Below are 16,394 nucleotides of genomic sequence, written 5' to 3' on the forward strand. Positions count from 1 at the left end.
GCCGTAAAGTGAAAGCAGAGCACAGCGGCTCTGCTTTCACTTTCACTTTACGGCCGGCAGTCAGTGAGTGCGGGAAGCAGACGGCAAGGGACCTGACGGACACCAGAATGTAAGTATGTGCTGTTTTTTTTTTTTTAGTTTTACGCTTGTAACCAGGGTAAACATCGGGTTACTAAGCACGGTCCTGCGCTTAGTTACCCGATGTTTACCCTGGTTACCCAGGGACCTCGGCATCGTTGGTCACTGGAGAGCTGTCTGAGTGACAGCTCCCCAGCGACCACACTACGATTTACCTACGATCACGGCCAGGTCATATCGCTGGTCGTGATCGTAGGTAAATCGTATAGTGTGACGGTACCCTAACATTCGACCAAGTTCAAGCTGCCCTGCAGTCCGAGGGTACAACAGTGTCAACCCGTACTATCCGTCGGCATCTGAATGAAAAGGGACTGTATGGTAGGAGACCCAGGAAGACCCCACTTCTTATCCCGAAACATAACAAAGCCAGGCTGGAGTATGCCAAAACTTACCGGAAAAAGCCTAAAATGTTTTGGAAGAATGTTCCTGGTCACATGAGACAAAAGTAGAGCTTTTGGGGCAAAGACACCAACATAGAGTTTACAGGAGAAAAAAAGAGGCATTCAAAGAAAAGAACACGGTCCCTACAGTCAAACATGGCGGAGGTTCCCTGATGTTTTGGGGTTGCTTTACTGCCTCTGGCACTGGACTACTTGACTGTGTGCATGGCATTATGAAGTCTGAAGACTACCAACAAATTTTGCAGCATAATGTAGGGCCCAGTGTGAGAAAGCTGGGTCTCCCTCAGAGGTCATGGGTCTTGCAGCAGGACAATGATCCAAAACACACTTCAAAAAGCAGTAGAAAATGGTTTGAGAGAAAGCACTGGAGACTTCTAAGGTGGCCAGCAATGAGTCCAGACCTGAATCCCATAGAACACCTGTGGAGAGATCTAAAAATGGTCGCAGTTATTTTGGCAAAAGGTTGTGCAACCAAGTATTAGGCTGAGGGTGCCAATACTTTTGTCTGGCCCATTTTTGGAGTTTTGTGTGAAATGATCAATGTCTTGCTTTTTGCTTCATTCTCTTTTGTGTTTTTTAATTTAAGACAAATTAAATGAAGATAATAAAACCAAATAATGTGTGTTTGCAATCATTTTCAGGAAGAAAATGAGTATTATCTGACAGAATTGCAGGGGTGTCAATACTTTTGGCCATGACTGTAGGTCCATTCCAACTTCACTTGCATATATGGTGTCTTCAGTATCCTCATCCAATGTCCAATGTTCAGGGACTTCATCAGATTCCAAAAATCCCTTCCAGGGTGCTGCTCCAGGAAATAGATGCCATCTTGCTACACCATATCTGAACTAGCTTATATAAAGTTTAGTAATTGATTTCATTAGCCATTCTCTCCTCTCTTGAAGCAATGATTCCAGCAGCAGCAGTATAATCCTTGTAAATCTCTCCAAAATTTTTGAATGGCCTTTTCTTATCAATCCTTTCAAGGCTGCAGTTATTCCGGTTGCTTGTGCATCTTTTTTTCTACCACACTTTTTCCTTCCACTCAACTTGCCATTAATATGCTTAGGTACAACACACTGTGAACAGCCGGCTTCTTTAGGCTACTTTTCACACATCAGGTTTTTTGTTTCAGGCACAATCAGGCAAATTTTTTAAAACACGGATCAGTCGCAAGTAGTGAAAAACTGATGAGAGAGAGAGAGAGAGAAAGAGAGAGAAAGAGAGAGACATGATTTGTATGGAGAATGCATGAAAAACCGGATACGGAGGCCGGAATCATCATTTCACATCTCAGTTTCACACATTTTTCGCTGGATCAGTCGCTGGGTGTTTTTTTTGCCGGACAGAAAAAAACATTCCTCTGTACGGATGAAACGTGTGGCCATCAGGCGCAATCCGGCGCTAATACAACTCTATGAGAAAAAAACTGATCCGGTGGCAAACAAAAAAAAAGGATACTTTTTTTTCAAACTCGCCGGATGATGCCTGACGGCAAAAACCTGATGTGTCAAAGTAGCCTTAGCAATGACCTTTTGTGGCTTACCCTCCTTGTGGAGTGTATCAATGACTGCCTTCTGGATATCTGTCAAGTCAGTAGTCTTCCCCATGATTGTGGAGCCTACTGAAACAGACTAAGGGACCTTTTAAATGCTTAGGAAGACTTTGCAGGTGTTTCTTGTTAATTATTCTAATTTACTGAGATAATGACTTTAGGGTTTTCATTGACTGTAAGCCATAATCATGAACATTAACAGAAATAAACACTTGAAATAGATCACTCTGTTTGTAATTACTCTATATAATATATGAGTTTCGCTTCTTGTATTTAAGAACTGAAATAAATTAACTTTTCAATGATATTCTAATTTTGTGAAAGCACTTGTATATACGGTACCTATTGTGCTGTTGATGTATACACAAAGTTTTTTGGCAAGTTAGCACACTTGTTGTGCGTCCTATGTGTTCCTGAGAAGGACACAGTAGCATAACAGTATATAACTATTTATGGTTTCTTGAGTGTATCTTTTTATACTTTGCGCACATTTGACAGGATGTCCACCATACCTGTGTGCAGCTTTTGTTTTCCCCCATAGGATGTCTTTCTCTGAAGGCTTTTAGAGCAGGTGTTTCTCATTTTGTGTCTGGAAATTCATTATGTGAATTTGTGGCATCCCTGAGGTCCAGTCGCCACAGAGGTACTGCACCTCGGACGAGGTGTGGTACTTCGCTCTCAGGTAAGGAGGGGGCACTACGCAGGACTCACACACTTACACCCAAAACTAGACCTCACCAGGAAAGGGAGGAGCTGGGTAAAGGGTGTGGGTGGGGAAATCAGAGAAGAGGAGGAGCCAGGGAGAGTGGTAAGAGTGAAGACAGAGTACGAAGAGAGTCGTCTGAGGGGACAGGAGGAGCGAGAAGCTCGTCCCCAGACAAACAGGGAAGTGAGAGAAAGGAAGAAGGAGTGAGAAAGAAAGGCTTCAGAGAAGGAAGAAGGGGTCCTAGGGGCACGGGTAGTGAGGAATCCAGCCATGGGTCCTACATCTACGCAGACCATAGTCGGGTGGAAAGACCAGGTCGCAGGGAGGGATCCGGCCCTCAAACTAGTCGCAGACTGTAAAACTCAGCTAGTCAACCGGAGGTTGCAGTATCTGCATGTGCTGCAGCCACATCCAACACATTCACTAAAAAGGTATAGGATCATGGGGACTTAGAGCACGTCGCCCGACAATATCAGACACTGCTGGCTTGGGACACTGTGTGTGAAGGCGCAGGGCAGGAGAGGAGAGAGCCAGCGCACGAGACGGCCAGGAAAGGAACATAAGAAGGGAGTTCTGGCAAAGTGTACCCTGAATTACCTGAGAGCTGGCTGGACCACTGACCTGGAGGACACAGCACCCCGTCTGGGGAATAACATCTGAACAGTGAGTAAAGTGTGGAAACTGCACCTTGCTGTGTCCTCTGAATTATTGCTGCACGACCTGCCCTGCACCACAACATCCACCATCACCTTTAACACCATAACTGCCCTGGGCCTAGCTCTACCGTGGAGAACTGTACCAACTTTGCTGCATCACCATCAGCCCCAACGGTCCCCTTAAGCAGCATCGGCCACTCATTGCCGAACACCACGGGTGACGTCACGAACAATCCCCTATAAACTTTATTTATGTTTGACTCCGATCTCTCCTTCACCTCCCATATACAATCTCTTGCCCGCTCGTGCCACTTACACCTAAAGAACATCTCTAGAATCCGCCCTTTTCTCACCATGGAGACAGCTAAAACCCTCACTGTCGTCCTGATCCACTCCCGCCTGGACTACTGTAACGCTCTATTAGTTGGCCTCCCCCTCACTCGACTTTCCCCTCTCCAGTCCATCCTTAATGCAGCAGCCAGGGTCGTCCATCTGGCTAATCGTTACTCGGACGCGTCCACTCTTCGCCAGTCGTTACACTGGCTACCCATTCATTACAGGATACAATTCAAAGTACTTGTCCTCACCCACAAAGCTCTCACCAGAGCGGCACCCCCTTACATCTCCTCTATCATTTCTGTCTATCAGCCTAACAGACCACTGCGCTCTGCAAATGACTTTCGATTAACCTCTGCACTAATCCGTACTTCCCACTCCCGACTCCAAGACTTCTCCCGTGCTGCGCCAATCCTCTGGAATGCTCTACCCCAAGATATTAGGACCATCCATAATTTGCATAGTTTTAGGCGCTCGCTCAAAACACATTTGTTCAGAGCGGCCTATCACGTTCACTAATCAAAGTCATTTTATGTTTGTGTGTGTGTAGCCCATTCACTATCCCCATCTATTCCCCACCCCTGAAGATGCCTGGACCATCATTGTAAATACATCATTGTAAATACACACCTGTGCTTTGTATCTCCCCCACCTCATTGTAGATTGTAAGCTCTCACGAGCAGGGTCGTCTTATTTTGCTTTAATTATTGTATTGTTAACGTTGTTACTTATGACTTTTGTGTTTGAAACTGTTAAACTGTAAAGCGCTGCGGCATATGTTGGCGCTATATAAATAAAGATTATTATTATTATTATTTTGCCTTTAATCATCATTCTTCATTGGACACCAAGGGCCACGGACAGGGTTACTGCTGCCGTGACCACCCCTTTAAGAACGTCAGAACCGGCTCGGTACAGAGTATCCCCACAGCCCTAGCAGGTGCTCCAAATTCATGTGAGAAATTGTTATTTACACAGAAACTGATTTAGCAGGGAATGTTGCTAAAAGGGTCACAGTGAATGGCCTATAACACTTCTCATGCCAAATAGAGGACTACCAAGGTAACAGTTTTTTACCGATACCACATTACTCTATTTTTATAATCAAATTACGTGTTTTAATTATCTCAGCACATTTACTTTTATTTGCTTCCCCAATACACAAGGGACAAAGTTATTGTTTTTAAGTCCGTGCTTGTGTATTTTATGCGTAAAGTCTTCCCAGTGTCATGCACAATACTGAAGGATGCAGAACTTGTGCCAAAACCATGATATCTCAAGATAACCCCTTCTTTAGGGTCTCCTAAACTCAATATTCCCAGCCTGTATATGTATGAGTGTACTACCACTCTCCTAAAGCCAGGAGAAATTGTGCTCCACCGTGTAATATATGGCTGAACAATATTTGCCAAAGCAAGAGATGATCTTACTGAGCATATCTCTATTCCAACTTCACCACACAGAGGCACCGTACAGAGGCATCACACAGAGGCACCGTACAGAAGCCCCGCAGAGGCATCACACAGAGGCACCACACAGAGGCATCGCACAGAGGCCCGCACAGAGGCATCATACAGAGGCACAGCACAGAGGCACCACACAGAGGCACCGTACAGAGGCACCGTACAGAAGCCCCGCACAGAGGCATCACACAGAGGCATCACACAGAGGCACCGCACAGAGGCACCGCACAGAGGCACCACACAGAGGCACCACACAGAGGCATCGCACAGAGGCACCGCACAGAGGCATCGCACAGAGGCCCCGCACAGAGGCACACAGAGGCATCACACAGAGGCACAGCACAGAGGCATCACACAGAGCCACCACACAGAGGCATCACACAGAGGCATCACACAGAGGCACCATATAGAGGCACCGTAGAGAGGCAACACACAGAGGCACCGCACAGAGGCATCGCACAGAGGCACCGTAGAGAGGCATCACACAGAGGCATTGCACAGAGGCACCGCAGAGGCATCACACAGAGGCATCACACAGAGGCACCATACAGAGGCATCACACAGAGGCACCGCACAGAGGTATCACATTAAGGCACCATACAGAGGCCCCGTACAGAGGTATCACACTAAGGCACCGTACAGAGGCATCACACAGAGGCACCGTACAGAGGCATCACACAGAGGTACCGTACAGAGGCATCACACAGAGGCACCATACAGAGGCATCACACAGAGGTATCACACTAAGGCACCATACAGAGGCCCCGTACAGAGGTATCACACTAAGGCACCGTACAGAGGCATCACACAGAGGCACCGTACAGAGGCATCACACAGAGGCACCGTACAGAGGCATCACACAGAGGCACCGTACAGAGGCATCACACAGAGGTATCACACTAAGGCACCATACAGAGGCCCCATACAGAGGTATCACACTAAGGCACCGTACAGAGGCATCTCACAGAGGCACCGTACAGAGGCACCGTACAGAGGCATCACACAGAGGCACCGTACAGAGGCATCACACAGAGGTATCACACTAAGGCACCATACAGAGGCCCCGTACAGAGGTATCACACTAAGGCACCGTACAGAGGCATCACACAGAGGCACCGTACAGAGGCATCACACAGAGGTATCACATTAAGGCACCATACAGAGGCCCCGTACAGAGGTATCACACTAAGGCACCGTACAGAGGCATCACACAGAGGCACCATACAGAGGCATCACACAGAGGTATCAAACTAAGGCACCATACAGAGGCCCCGTACAGAGGTATCACACTAAGGCACCGTACAGAGGCATCACACAGAGGCACCGTACAGAGGCACCGTACAGAGGCATCACACAGAGGCACCATACAGAGGCATCACACAGAGGTATCACACTAAGGCACCATACAGAGGCACATTACATTTACATAGGTCCCCCACAGAGGCATCACACAGAGGCATCACACAGGCACCCTACAGAGGCCCCGCACAGAGGTATCACACTAAGGCACCATATAGTGGCCCCGCACAGAGGTATCACATACAGTGGCCCCGCACAGAGGTATCACACAGAGGCACCATACAGAGGCACATTACATAGGTCCCCCACAGAGGCATTGTACAGAGGCACTGTAAAGCAGAACACGGATTATTATTAGTGATGAGCGAATATACTCGTTACTCGAGATTTCTCGAGCATGCTCTGGGGTCCTCCGAGTATTTTTTAGTGCTCGGAGATTTAGTTTTTATTGCCGCAGCTGAATGATTTACAGCTATTAGGCAGCTTGATTACATGTGGGGATTCCCTAGCAACCAGACAACCCCCACATGTACTTATGCTGGCTAACAGATGTAAATCATTCAGCTGCGGCGATGAAAACTAAATCTACGAGCACTAAAAAATACTCTGATGACACCCGAGCGTGCTCGAGAAATCTTGAGTAATGAGTATATTCGCTCATCACTAATTATTATGGCTCACTCTGCCTCACCAAGTTATCTCTGTAGGTTTTTCATATACTCCCTCCTGCCTTCCTCTATAGCTTTGGGAATTCTCTTATTAGGCCAGTACATTTGCATATTTCTTCCATTGAATTCAAAGTTATAAAAATGTGTCTGTTTTTTTCATCTGTTTTAAAGGAAGAAGAAGCGAATCAAACTGCTTTTTTTTTGCAAATTGTAGAAAAACAGATCGAAACAGATATGTGCGCAAAAGTATGTCAAACCGATACCGATTTGTCAAATGTTTTTCCTATCGATCTCTATATAAATACAAATGTATCCATTTAAATCCGTTTTTTTACAGTATAAACGTATAAGTCAGGTACATTACAGAAACGGAGTGTGACGCAGGCCTAAAGTGTATATGGATATGCAAATTCCTTATATCAAAAAAGCTCATTGTTTCTGCCTGTAAGTTCAGTGGGAATAAGAACAAGCAGAAATGGATGATAGTACACGGACACAGGAAATCTCCGACATAGGCCAGATAAGAAAATTCTTAAATCTAAAACATGTAGTAAATAATCCATAAAATAGCTTATATATGTAGCACATTATTAGGAAAATAAATTCTATATGTCATAATAACATTTAATAATTAACAGTTACTTATAGGCATTCATCCCTGTCACATCATATAGTGTGCAAGCAGCGCCAGCTAGTGGTGCTGTACTGTAACTGCAATGACATGAATAGAAAACATGGAAGCGTCTCTTATGAAATATCGCAAGGCTTTCCAAAGAAGTGGAGGACATTGAGTGACACAAATACCAAGAATCCTGTATCATGTATTCGAGCCATATTCCAGAGCTTGGTATTAGTGAACTTACTAAAGGGACTCCTACACCATCATGCCTTCCTATCAGCCCTGGTGGGGGTGTAATGTTTTAGGGTAACAGATCTGGTTATTATTTTTGAAAGATTTTCCTCGTTGCTGGATGTTTAGCGTTCGTCAAGTTGTGCTCATTTTTGGGGGGACTGGGGGGGGCCTTAAAGGGGATGATCCACAAACAATCTTGCTTACCCAGAGATGCTTAAGCTTTTCTGTGACAGTTTACTATGCATCAGTTCCCTCCGCCAACCCAGACCTGCCATGACAAATATGCTGATGCTTTCCCACCAGACTGGTCTGGGGTCTAAAGCAATTTTAGTGGTCCGGTCTAAATGAGTTTGGGGGGCTTTAATGAGTTTCGGGATTTGGGGTCTGCTTTTCCAATTAACAATGATACATTGGGATGTGAATAGTTCTACATAGTATGAGAACCATTGGTGTCCAGCTCCGGCCATCACCCGACTGTAGAACTAGGTAAGCGATCCTTTATTAAACCTAATTTGGCACTTTGACATGGTCGCCTGCATAGCGCAAAACTCTGATCTGTCTTCTGTACCGTAGGTCCTCCTCAGAAAGTTATCATATCGAGCAAAGGCAGCATTTCTTTACACAGATGACTATGGTAAGATTGGGAGTCTCGATGTCTTACTGCCCATACACTGCAATACTTCATTTTGGGGTGGAATAGCCATTCTGAACAAAAAAATGAATTTTCAACATTTTTGCTCACAGGTTTTGCCAGAATTGCATATTTTATATGATTTTTATTTGATACTGACCTCAATCACACCACCGCTTTTAGTTGAAGAGCATATCCCACTAAAATAAGCTGCTCCGCTGCGGCTACTTTTAAAAGTGCGTCCTCTAAATGCAGAAAAGAGAGATTGTTAGCAGGGATTTGTTGTTTATTTAGTCAGAATCAGAACTTTTAAAAGGAAAATGACTTAAAGGAGTGGGTGGTCCGGGATTACATTTTATTGTACTATTGTGTACTGTAGAAAATAAGAAACAGGGCAAGACTCACCCTTCCGAGATTCAATCATTATTTTCAGCTACTGCTCTTTTGACAACTGGACTTAGCAACATGAGCCAGGCTTAGCAGCTATTGCCATCTACTTCAGCACCACCGCTGACCCAAGAGATTGGCTGCAGCAGCCATGCGCGCTGTAGTAGAGACATCACTGCTGCAGCCTGTCAACAAAGACTGGGGCAGCGGCCGAGCAGCTTCGGTGGAAGATCAGTATAGCTCTGTTTGTTATTTTCTACAACTGTAATCCCACTGGACAAGATCATGTAATCCAGGACTACTGATTTAATATTACAGGAGCTTTAGTATATGGTCAGAATGATAGGACTTGTGGTGGAAATGGTTAATCACAGACATACCACATTATAAGCCAGTGGGATTTATCTGGTACGCCTGGTGTCAGACATGTTGTGTATCAGTTCCTGACATTAATTAAAGTTGTTGTTCACTACTCAGACAGCCCCTTCTCAATCCCTATGTAACCCCCTTGTAAAATAATAACACCTATACTCATCTCCGCTGCTGGCCTCGTTCCAGCTCTGTTGACACTGGGATTGCGTGACATATTGTACTTTGGACAAATCACATAGATCCAGAAGAATTAGAGTTACCTCTCTCACTCCCTACAGATGTATGTGATTTGTTCAAAGAGAGTGAAGCGGCCACTGATTGACTGCAGGGATCGCATGATATAACAATGTCACGACATCCCCGGGAGAGCCAGCACTGACACCACCGGGATGGTGTGAGCACCAGAGGTGAGTATAGGTATTATTATTTTACAAGGGAGAAACATAGGGATTCAGAAGGCATTGCTCAAATAGTGGACAACCCCTTTAAGTTTTTCTAATATGAACTATAAAAATGTAATTCCTAATACCAAACACAACAGAACATTTCTCACATCTGAGCATTTGTTAAAATATGTCGTCTAGGTAGTCCGGGATCAATAAAGGCAGTGTAACTGACCTACAGTTGTGCTCAAAAGTTTACATACCTCGGAAGAATTTTTGCTTTCTTGGCCTTTTCCAGAGAATATGAATGAAAACACCAAAACTTTTTCTCCACTCATGGTTAGTGGTTGGGTGAAGCCATTTATTATCAAACTGCTATGTGTTCTCTTTTTAAATCATAATGACAACCCAAAACATCCAAATGACCCTGATCAAAAGTTCACATAAACTGGTGATTTGGGCCTGATTTGGCATGTACAGAAGTTGACACAAATGGGATTGAATGGATACTAAAGGTACCATTCTCACCTGTGACCTGTTTGCATGTAATCAGTGTGTGTGCATAAAAGCTGAGTTAGTTTCTGGGATCCAGACAGACTCTTGCATCTTTCATCCAGCCACTGACGTTTCTGGACTGTGAGTCATGGGGAAAGCAACAGAATTGTCAATGGATCTACGGGATAAGGTAGTTGAACTGTATAAAACAGGAAAAGGAAACAAAAAGATATCCAAGGAATTGATAATGCCAGTCAGCAGCGTTCAAACAGTGATTAACAAATGGAAAATCAGGGGCTCTGTAAAAACAAAACCACGGTCAGGTAGACCAACAAAAATGTCCTCCACAACTGAGAGGAAAATTGTTCGGGATGCAAAGAAAAGCCCACAAATAACATCAGCTGAATTACAGGACTCTCTGAAAACTAGCGGTGTGGCTGTTTCAAGATGCACAATAAGGAAGCACTTGAACAAAAATGGGCCGCATGGTCGAGTTGCCAGAAGAAAGCCATTACTGTGAAAATGCCACAAAGTATCTTGTCTACTATACGCAAAACAGCACAGAGACAAGCCTCAAAACTTCTGGAACAAGGTAATTTGAAGTGATAAGACCAAAATTGAACTTTTTGGCCAAAACCATAAATGTTACATTTGGAGAGAGGTCAACAAGGCCTATAATGAAAGGAACACCATTCCTACTGTGAAGCACGGAGGTGGATCGCTGATGTTTTGGGGATATGTGAGCTACAAAGGCACAGGAAACGTGGTCAAAGTTGAAGGAAAGATGAATGCAGCACATAATCAGCAAGTACTGGTGGCAAATTTGAACTCATCAGCCCGAAAGCTGCTCATGGGACGGACTTGGACGTTCCAACATGACAACAATCCAAAACACAAGGCCAAGTCGACCGGTCATTAGCTACAGAAGAACAAAGTGAAGGTTCTGGAGTGGCCATCTCAGTCTCCTGACCTCAGTATCATTGAGCCACTCTGGAGAGATCTCAAGCGCGCAGTTCATGCTAGGCAACCCAGGAATTTACAGCAACTTGAGGCTTTTTGCCAGGATGAGAGGGCAGCTTTACCATCTGAGAAAATAATGAACCTCATCCACAACTACCACAAAAGACTTCAAGCTGTCATTGTGTTGTGAATTCTGTGGCAGAGTTCACTCCTGTGGTCACAAGTGGTACTTCGGCTGATTCTCTCTGGGATCTTCCGTTTGTGGAGGGAAGTGGTACTGCAGCTTCTGAGTTTCCTCCCTCAGGTGATCTGGTGAGCTCGTTAGCTTCTTCTCTACTTAACTCCACCTGATGCTTTGATCTATGCTTCCTGTCAATGTTTCAGTGTGGGACTTGTTTTTTCCCTGGATCATTCCTGTGGCCTGCTGCTCTGCAAAGCTAAGTTTTGCTTATGTTATTTTGTTGCTATTTTTCTGTACAGCTTGCTTTATTGGTTTTTCTCGCCTGCTGGAAGCTCTGAGACGCAGAGGGACCACCTCCGTACCGTTAGTTGGTGCGGAGGGTCTTTTTGTCCCCTCTGCGTGGTTTTTTTTATAGGTTTTTGTGCTGACCGCAAAGTTATCTTCCCTATCCTCGTTCTGTTCAGCTAGTCGGGCCTCACTTTGCTAAATCTGTTTCATCTCTATGTTTGTGTTTTCATCTTACTCACAGTCATTATATGTGGGGGGCTGCCTTTTCCTTTGGGGAATTTCTCTGAGGCAAGGTAGGCTTATTTTTCTATCTTCAGGATTAGCTAGTTTCTCAGGCTGTGACGAGGCGCCTAGGTTCTGGTCAGGAGCGCTCCACGGCTACCTTTAGTGTGGTTTGATAGGCTTAGGGATTGCGGTCTGCAGAGTTCCCACGTCTCAGAGCTCGTTCTATTATTTTGGGTTATTGTCAGTTCACTGTATGTGCTCTGACCTCCATGTCCATTGTGATTCTGAATTGCCTTTCATAACAGTACAGGAAGCCAAAAGTGCTAATGATTCTCAATAGAGGGAAAAGTCGTAGTTACTCACCGATAACGGTGTTTCTCGGAGCCCATGACAGCACTACGGAGAGAGGGGATCCGCCCTTCAGGGACAGGAAACCTACAGATAAAAGGGCGGTACCTCTCCCTCGCATCAGTTGGTTTACAGAGCATCGGAGGACCTCCAGGTTAGTTTACAACAGAGAAAAAATCATATTACAACATTTCTTAAAAGAGGAACCCCGTGCCTATACTCAAACTATATACAGTATATAAATTATATGTAATTAAAGGTGCTCACCGCACACGTGATGGGAGGGAATAAGCGAGTGCTGTCATGGGCTCCGAGAAACACCGTTATCGGTGAGTAACTACGACTTTCTCGGTCTCCCATGACAGCACTACAGAGAGAATTGCAGAGACTAAGCTTAGGGAGGGACCACCGCCTCGAGAACCCTTCGTCCGAAGGTTAAGTCAGACACAGAGGCTAGATTTAATCTATAGTGTGTAAAAAAGGTCGATGGTGATGACCAGGTGGCCGCTTTACAGATTTGCTCTATTGATACCTCTGACCTCTCAGCTTATGAGGTAGCTACTGCTCTTGTGGAATGTGCTCTTATACCATCTGGGATCTCATTCCCTGAGGATGAATATGCCAAGACTATCGCCTCCTTTATCCACCTTGCCAAAGTACCCTTGGATGCCCGAAATCCTTTTCTGGGACCCTGGAAACAGACAAACAGAGAGCCTTCCTTCCTATACTCTCTGGTGGAATCTAAGTATTGGATTAGGCACCTTCTGACGTCTAGATTATGGAAGTTTTGCTCTTTCTCATTTTTTGGGTTTGGACAAAAGGATGGCAGGGAGACTTCTTGTGACCTATGGAATTTTGATGCCACTTTTGGCAAATAGGCCGGGTCAGGTCTAAGAGTGACTCTATCATCTAATATTTTAGTGAAGGGTGGATTAGAGGATAAGGCTTGAATGTCACTTATTCTGCGTGCGGATGTTAACGCTACCAAGAGAATGGTTTTAAGTGATAGAGTTTTAATGGAAATCATCTCTATGGGTTCGAATGGAGGACCCGTTAACGCCGAGAGGACTAAATTTAAGTCCCATGAGGGCACTTTCTGAGCGACTAATGGCTTTGATCTTGTCACCGCCTTAACAATTCTAATTATCCATGGGTTGGCCGCAATATTATGGTTATAGAGTGCTCCTAGAGCTGCTATTTGTACTTTAAGAGTACTAACCGACAACCCCTGTTCCAGACCTTTTTGTAGGAACTCCTGTATTTTAGGAATTGAGGGCCCATCTTGGACTTTTACTTTGGAGACGGACAGAAATTTTTTCCAAGTTTTCCCATATATTTTAGTAGTGATGGGTTTTCTACTTTTTAACAACGTGGTAACTAAGTTATCTGAGAAACCTCTTTCTTTTAATAGTCCCCGTTCAAAAACCAGGCTGTCAAATGTAAGTTCGATTCCTGTGGGTGGAAGATCGGCCCTTGATGTAGAAGGTCTGGTATATTCGGCAGGACCCATGGGTCCGAGACCGAAAGCATCCTCAGCCAGGAGAACCACGTCCTTTTTGGCCAGAACGGGGCTATGAGGATCATTTTCGCTTTGTCCTCTCTGACTTTCCGAATGACTGCCGGGATCAGAATAGTTGGAGGAAAGGCATAAGTTAATTTTTGAGTCCACGGAATCATAAAGGCATCTAGAGCCTGTGGATTCCCTACCGGGTTCAGTGAGCAGAATTTGTTCACCTTTTTGTTTTTGTAATTGGCGAATAGATCTATTGTCGGTGCTCCCCACATTTTTGTGATCTGATCGTAGATGGAATGGTTTAGGGACCACTCGCCTTGTTTTAACAGCGATCGACTCAGGTAATCTGCTCTCTCGTTGTTTGAACCCTGAATGTGTAGCGCAGAGAGGGATAGTAGATTTTCTTCTGCGAGGTTGAAAATTTTGGCTGAAGAACTCATGAGTGCCTGAGACCTTGTTCCTCCCTGGTGGTTTATATACGCTACAGTCACTTTGTTGTCCGAAAAAATTCGGACATGATGTCCCTGAATATAGGTCAGAAAAGAAAGAAGAGCCTGAAGCACTGCCCAAAGTTCTTTTTGGTTTGAGGATGCTGATATTTCCTGAACTGACCAGGTTCCCTGGGCCACTCTGTCCCCCATATGAGCCCCCCACCCTGTGGGACTCGCATCGGTTGTTATCACCCGGGATATTTGTGTCACCCAAGGAACTCCCTTTGATAAGTTTTGGCTCTCTGCCCACCAACGAAGGGAATGAATAACTGAGGAACTCAGGGTGATTTGACTTTCCAATTTGTCTTTTAGTATTGACTGCCATTCGAGTACGTGCCACTGAAGTTCTCTTGTGTGGAACTGTGCAAAGGGTATCGCTGGTAGGCATGAGGACAGAGAGCCTAGTAGTGACATTGCTCTCCTTAGAGTCATGGAAGGATGGTGAAAAGTTCGCGTTATCATGGCTAATATGTTGTCTTTTTTGGGGTTTGGAAGTCGGCATTCTTGTACTCGGGAGTCTAATGTCAGACCTAGGAACTCCTGTACTTGACAGGGTTCCAACTTTGATTTTTTTAAGTTTATGAGCCACCCCAAGTCCGTCAAGATAGTCATTACCCGGTCCCTCTGTTCTTTGCAACTTTGGGCCGAGTTGCTTACGATGAGAAAGCCGTCTAGGTAAGGGACTATTAATATATTTTGTTCCCTTATGTGGGCCATCATTTCCGCTATTACCTTCGTGAATATTCGAGGAGCTATAGAGATTCCGAACGGAAGAGCTCTGTACTGAAAAAATCTTAATTGTCCTTTTATGGGAACTGCCAATCTCAGGAATTTTTGAGACTGATTGTGGATGGGCACATGATAATATGCATCGGTTAGGTCTATCACGACCATGTAGCAATTCGGAAACAAGATTTTTATGGTGGACTTTATTGTTTCCATTTTGAATTTGTAATTTTTTACGTATTTGTTCAGGTTTTTTAGATTTATAATGGTCCGAAAGGACCCGTCGGGTTTTGGTACTAAAAAAAGAGGGGAGAAAAAACCTTCTCCTACTTCCTGAGGAGGGATTTCTTGAATCACAGATTTTTGCATTAGGGAAATGATTTCTTTCTCTAAAGCTGCTTGTTCTGCCACTGAAGATCTTATTTTCGTTTCTATGTACTTCCGGGGAGGAAAAGAAATAAAATCTATTTTTAGACCATACTGTATGATGTTTAGAATCCAGGTGTTGTTGGATATTTTCTCCCAGGCGGGAAGGAAAGATGTGAGTCTTCCCCCTACCGTAGGCACAATGTCATTTGGCGGGTTTTTTGTCACGAGAGGTGTTGCCAAAGAGGTAACCTCTATCCCTTCTCCTGCCTTCTTCCCATTTATTCTGCTCCCTGGGGGGTCTGCGGCGGAAAAATCTCCGATTCCGAAAGGACTGCCTGAATGGGGCTGGGCCCAAATTTGGAAACCCTTTCTTTTTGTCTCCTGCTTTTTGGAGAATGTCGTCCAGGGTCTCTCCAAACAGAAAATTTCCTTCACACGGAATAGAACATAGCTTTAGCTTTGTCTGGAGATCCCCAGGCCAGCTTTTGAGCCATAAGGTTCTTCTGGCTGCGTTGGAGAGAGCAGCGGCCTTAGATGTTAACCGTACGGAGTCTGCCGAGGAGTCCGCCAGGAATGCTGCTGCTGCTCTAATTGCAGGGATAGAATCCAGTAATTTATTCCTGGGTAGCCCGTCTCTAATTTGACTCTCTAACTGATCAATCCATACCATCAGAGATCTGGAGGTGCAGGTAGCCGCAACAGTAGGCCTCAAGCTACCCCCAGCCGATTCCCATGCCCCTTTAAGAAATGTGTCTGCTTTTTTATCTAAAGGGTCTCTGAGGGTACCCATGTCCTCGAACGGGAGCGCAAATTTTTTCGAGGCTTTTGCCACCGCTACATCCAACTTTGGTGCTTTATCCCAGGAAGTGGATGCGTCATCTTCGAAGGGATATTTTCTTTTAAGCGAGGGCACTGAAGAGTTTCTCCTATCTGGTTTTTCCCATTCTTTT

At 44.9% G+C, this 16,394-nt stretch overlaps 1 protein-coding gene across 2 annotated transcripts in view; it reads right to left on the reverse strand.

The window, feature by feature from the left end:
- ADAM11 (ADAM metallopeptidase domain 11) overlaps nucleotides 1-16,394 on the reverse strand; it is a 241,547-nt gene that overhangs the window by 82,139 nt on the left and 143,014 nt on the right. For both annotated transcript variants that reach the window (XM_069751395.1, XM_069751394.1), the window contains exon 12: nucleotides 8,867-8,951. In XM_069751395.1, the coding sequence (XP_069607496.1) occupies nucleotides 8,867-8,951 (85 nt within the window). The remainder of the gene's footprint in view (nucleotides 1-8,866; nucleotides 8,952-16,394) is intronic.

Source organism: Ranitomeya imitator, chromosome 2, assembly GCF_032444005.1.
Source record: "Ranitomeya imitator isolate aRanImi1 chromosome 2, aRanImi1.pri, whole genome shotgun sequence".
Classification (NCBI taxonomy): Eukaryota; Metazoa; Chordata; class Amphibia; order Anura; family Dendrobatidae; genus Ranitomeya; species Ranitomeya imitator.